The sequence below is a fragment of the Cryptomeria japonica genome, chromosome 11, assembly GCF_030272615.1.
Source record: "Cryptomeria japonica chromosome 11, Sugi_1.0, whole genome shotgun sequence".
Lineage (NCBI taxonomy): Eukaryota > Viridiplantae > Streptophyta > Pinopsida > Cupressales > Cupressaceae > Cryptomeria > Cryptomeria japonica.
Genome location: NC_081415.1, coordinates 599,182,813 through 599,188,472, shown reverse-complemented (window position 1 = coordinate 599,188,472; position 5,660 = coordinate 599,182,813). Strand labels below are relative to the sequence as shown.

At 31.9% G+C, this 5,660-nt stretch overlaps 1 protein-coding gene across 1 annotated transcript; it reads left to right on the top strand.

The window, feature by feature from the left end:
- The first annotated feature begins 1,267 nt into the window (after nt 1-1,267).
- On the top strand, nt 1,268-2,903 carry LOC131057096 (AAA-ATPase ASD, mitochondrial). Its single transcript, XM_057991283.2, has one exon. It carries the CDS (start codon nt 1,303-1,305, stop codon nt 2,737-2,739), a length of 1,437 nt encoding a protein of 478 aa, XP_057847266.1. The 5' UTR covers nt 1,268-1,302; the 3' UTR covers nt 2,740-2,903.
- Nucleotides 2,904-5,660: the final 2,757 nt, after the last annotated feature.

The window sequence follows — 5,660 nt, the reverse complement described above, 5'->3', positions numbered from 1 at the left end:
TTTAATTTTTATTGCTTCACTCTACATGTCTACAATATCAGCTTCTTCTCTGATAATTGTAATCATACATACTATTATCGGCCTCTTTCTTCATTAGATGCAACATTGGCCAATATTACTATGCATGTTGCAAACTCATGCTCTCTGATAAATGGTAACTCATTTGTCTCTGTCTGATAAAAATGCCAAGAATTATTGACATTACAAGCATTTCAAGGAACATTTATACTTGGAGCACTATAAGAACATGAATTATATGAGAATTCACATTTAGATTATTTGTATGTTTGCTTATTATCTACCAACACTTATCCTAGAATGGAAAGTCTATCATTCAAGCATATCGATTAAAGAGAAATTGAACCTTTCTAATTTTCCACAACCTTTTTTAAATACTTGCAATCCTTATGCATCAACAAAGAGCAACAATTCAAGTGAACTAGATCAGAAACTACTGAATTTATAGGATCAAAATTGTGGGTTATAAAGTAGGACTATGCATGAAGACATTTTCACGAAGTGTGAGTTTGATCTTGCATAACATCGATTTGATCTTCACATAAATTTGTGTCTATCATAATTTGCAAACAATGAGTATATCAATAACATTCATTTCTCATATAGATTATTGAATTCTATGTTATCAAGATTACTTCATCATAATTCTCATAATTAAATGTACACTATTATTTTAAACTATTTGTTTTAATATATATGAAAATTATCATTTTAAATATATTTTTTAATTAATACGTATATTATTATTTTATAAAAATTGACAAATAATAATTTCACTTATCTATTTTCAGTTGTTAATTTTTTAATCTAAATAGTTATACTTAATTTGTTTACATTTATTTAACTAGCCTACATTAACTTGTAGAAAACTATTTTCCCTTTAATATAAGACTAATAGATTAGTAGTTTATTATAAAATTGTTTATTCATGTACATTAAATTGAAATTCAAAGTCATATATTTTTGAATTTTAATGATTTGTTTTATACTAAAATAAGAAACAAAGATACAAAGCTGCTGAGAAATTACAAAACAGGTGAGAAATTAATAAATTATTAGCTAGAGTCACATGTACTATCAAACATTTCAATGGTCAAATAACCAAATAGTACATTACGACGGGTCATTCACGCATTCACCTGCATTGAGTCCGTGTTTCTTTCGACTTGACTTGGAAAATCAGATGCTCGGCAATTTCCTGCTTCTTACCAGATAGAAAGAGGTGTAGTGGAATTACGACTATAAATCTCCGTCTGCTGTGAAGCCTGCTCTCACACAATAGCAATGGAGATGGACAAGTGGTCGAATCTCGGGAAGGTCGCGGCAACCACAGTTTTCGTGGGAACAATCGTCGGGCAGTACCTCCCTCCCGAGCTCTATGAATATTTCAGAGAGCAACGGCGCAGGCTTTCACGATTTCTGTCTCCCTACATCACTCTGGTGATTGAGGAGATCTCAGGGTTCAAAGTCAGCGATCTTTACGAATCGGTGCAGATTTATCTGAGCACACGATCCATTTCCACGGCCACCAGATTGAAGGTCAGCAAGGCCAAAAAAGACAAGGCCTTTACCTTCGCCATGGACACCAGCCAACAAATCATGGACGAGTTTCACGGAGTCAAAGTCTGGTGGACTTTGCGCACAGAGGTAAAGCCGCCTTCCTTGTTGAACGTCTTCCATGACAAGTGCTACTTGGAGCTCACATTCCACAAGAAGGACAAAGCTACAATATTTGAATCCTATCTGCCGCATGTAATTGCAGAGGCCAAAATCATGCAGCTGAAAAAGCGGCAACGGAAGATTTACACCAATATATGTGCTAACTCGCAATCTCACCCTTCGGCCAGAAACCCCGGTTGGAATGCGGTGGTTTTCGAGCACCCTGCGACGTTCGAAACCCTGGCTCTTGATCCCGAGCTAAAAGATGACATAATCCAGGATCTCACTAACTTTTCTCAGAGGGAAAAGTATTATAAGGACGTCGGCCGTGCGTGGAAACGGGGGTATTTGCTCTACGGCCCTCCCGGCACCGGAAAATCGAGTATGATCGCTGCTATTTCGAATTTTCTGGAGTATGACATTTATGATCTGGAGTTAACCGAGGTTAAGAGCAACACTGAGCTCAGGACTCTTTTGATTGGGACCACGAATAAGTCTGTTATTGTGATTGAGGACATCGATTGCTCGCTGGATTTGTCCGGCCGGAGAAAGAAGGCGAAGAAAGAGAGCAGAGAAATGCAAATCCCGGGGACAGATCAGAGCAGCAGCGACAATAGCAAGGTGACTTTGTCAGGGGTTTTGAATTTTACAGACGGTCTGTGGTCGTGCTGCGGCAGCGAGAGGGTTATTATTTTCACGACGAATCATGTCGATAGGCTGGACCCTGCGCTTCTTCGATCGGGGCGCATGGATAAGCATATCCATTTGTCTTTCTGCAGTTTTCCTGCGTTTAAAATTCTTGCTAGAAATTATCTTGGGGTTGAAGATCATCCTCTGTTTGAAGAAATTGAGGTTTTGATGAAGGAAGTGGAGATTTCGCCGGCAGATGTGAGTGAGGAATTGATGAGGGTGAGTAACAATCCCACCGCCGCTCTTGAAAAGCTGATTGAGGCTCTGCGCCAGGCTGTGGAAAAGGCTGCCGTAAAAAATGAGATTTTGGTAGAGAATGAAAGTGCAGAAGACAATTTAGTTGCAGAGGAGTCTCCTCATGGTGAAGAATAGGACTATTTCTAGATAGTAATATGCTTGGCCTCAATGTCGTATATGTTTGTCTGTTAATATAGTTCTACTCTCTGCTTCGTTATTCTCGTCCAATAAGGAAAACTCCCCCAATGAAAAATAATTTGTAATTTGTTTTCAAGATATTTAAGGATGTTCTCAAGGTATTTAAGGATTAAGTTTCAGTTCTGAACTTAATCATTATTAGTATATAAGAATATCTGTTTTTTCTATTAGTTCAATCGTTGTGTGGAATTAAATTTTTTAACAAAAATTTATATTTTATATTTTTTTTTTTAATTTTAAATTATTTTAAAAATGTCATTATTGATTCTTTCTATTGGATCAAATTGAAAACAATCAATGTATCAAATGTCAACAATAATAAATTCTTGAATGACATTATCACTATTGTGTATGTCATACATTTTGATCTTAGTGTATACGCTATTTTGGCATGAATAAGACATTTGTTGCATTCTATTTTTTTATTAGTTTAACCAATCATATGTGGAATTAAATTTTTTTAACAAAAATCTATAGTATGTTTAGTTTTTTATTTTAAATGATTTTGAAAATATAATTATTCTTTCTATTGGTTCAACTTCTAAACACAAATTCAATTATAATAAAACAAACAAACATTGTGTATCCTTATGCATTTAATGTATTGAATCAAATGTTACTGGATATTAAATTTTTGAATGACATTACCACTATTGTGTATGTCATATATTTTGACCTTATTATATATTCTATTAAATATAAATATGATTGAAGTGATATTAAAACTATTGTTACATTATTTTTGTTTTTATAATCTTCATTTTATTTGCAATGTAACATAATTATGTCTTCCATAGAATAATTATTCTATATTATTCTTGTATACACATAAAAATGGCTATGAGCGATTAAATAAATATTTAATATTTATTTAATAATTATTCTTCTATTAAATAATTAATTCATCTATCATATTCTTCTAATTAATTAAATATCTAATATTTAATTATTCCTCTAACCAAGTTAATTAAATATCCAATATTTAGTTATCTCCTCCAAATAATTAAATATCTAATATTTAATAGTTATTCTCCTATCCTATAGTCTCAAATATTAAATGATTTCTTAAATTATTTAATCTATTTTCCAACTCACCTTCCATCTCCACTTCATCTTCCCTTTGCCAACTCATCCAACATGTGGCTAAGGAAATTAATATTTCTTAAATATTAATCATCATTTATCTTCAACTTCCAAACTTAATGAATATTGTGTGCGTACACATATTTCATAACCATCTTCTATATTCTCTCCAACACCCCTATATCTTAGGAAGGGCTTGAGTCCACTTGTCCTATCATGCCTAAATCTTCTTCAGGCATCCCTAGATTCCCTCAGTCAGCAACCCAATCAAGGTGAGATGAGTGACACTTGTCTTATCCTTCCCCCTTTCTCTCAACCTTTGCCTTTGCTTGTATCCATCCAAATCTGCAGATCTGATCATGACCGTTGATCTAAGCCACATCATCTCATCCTCTCAAAGTCTACAAAATCAAAAGCTTCAATTGAGAGAGAATTAATCTTCAAGAATCTTAAAGTTAGTTTTCAAGTGAATTTGCGAGCTAATCATTTGTATCCATGAGTTTTAATCTTGAAGCAAAATAGCAATAATCATATAGCATAATCATTTTAGCATAATCATGTAGTATTTCATATCATAGCATTTGTTAACTACCAGTTATCAGTCCATTCTTCATATGCCATCTTGGAAGCTATCAATGCATTGTCTGCAACCAGGAACAGTGGAGTTAGGACACAATGAGACATAAACCATGAAGGTAAAAATAATGTTTTATTTTAATACGTATTTCATGTAGTTTCATTGGTTGAGTTTGGATTTCCTATAGCATTTCCATTTGTATTTTGTGAAACTAACTTGTTGCAAGTAGCATTCCGAGGATGAAATTCAAGTCGACACAATTTTATATTACATTTTTTCTATTTTATCATTATCATTATATTTTATTATTAATAATTTCTATTACAAAATATTAATATTTTATTGTTAAATATTATTATTAAATATGACAATTATTAGACTTATATAATAAAATTTATTTAATTATTTTATAAATAGAATTAGTATATTATATTAACTTATATTATATTATTATAAAAGTATATTATATTATAGCAATTACTTTACTAATTTATAAAATAAAAAACTTGAAATACAAATTCCACTAGAAATTCAGGAAACAATGCATTAATAAGATATTTGCAAGCTATTCTACTCTATATTAGAAGTTACGATTATGATGTGTGAGAATCATTTACTTAAAATGTAGGTAAGTTCTTTTTAGATTCCATATCACAATTGGTTCATTTAATTAGATGAAATTTGTGTAGTTATTCATATGTTTGAACTTAAACATAGGTGATTTGACTTGACCAGTATTAAACATAGGTGATTTGACTTGACCAGTTGTATACATTCTTTTATGTACAAGAAACATACCCTTAATGTTCAACCAACTTTCTCATTTAGTTCACCTGTCTCTATACTGACTTACATATGGGGCACTCATATGCAAAATTGGTTGCATCCACTGTAATAATCTTACAACTCTGAGAACACTATTATAATATTTTGTACTGTAAATGTTCATAATGATTGACATGGAATTTTATAGTACTTTATATACAATAATTATCTTATTATTGAATATTTTCTAGGATAACTTTTTCAATCTTGATTATCATAGCTAATTTAGTTGTACATTAGATTTTTTCTTAGTGGCACTAATTAAATCTTTAGACTAACTCAAACAATCACACTATTGACAGGAATTTGATGCAATGCATCTTGTTGTTTCCTGATTCAATTAATTTTGACTTGAATAACTTTAATTAACTCA

Bases quoted from the DNA above. Each gene is read 5' to 3' on its own strand.
- LOC131057096 (XM_057991283.2), top strand. From the start codon at position 1,303: ATGGAGATGGACAAGTGGTCGAATCTCGGGAAGGTCGCGGCAACCACA.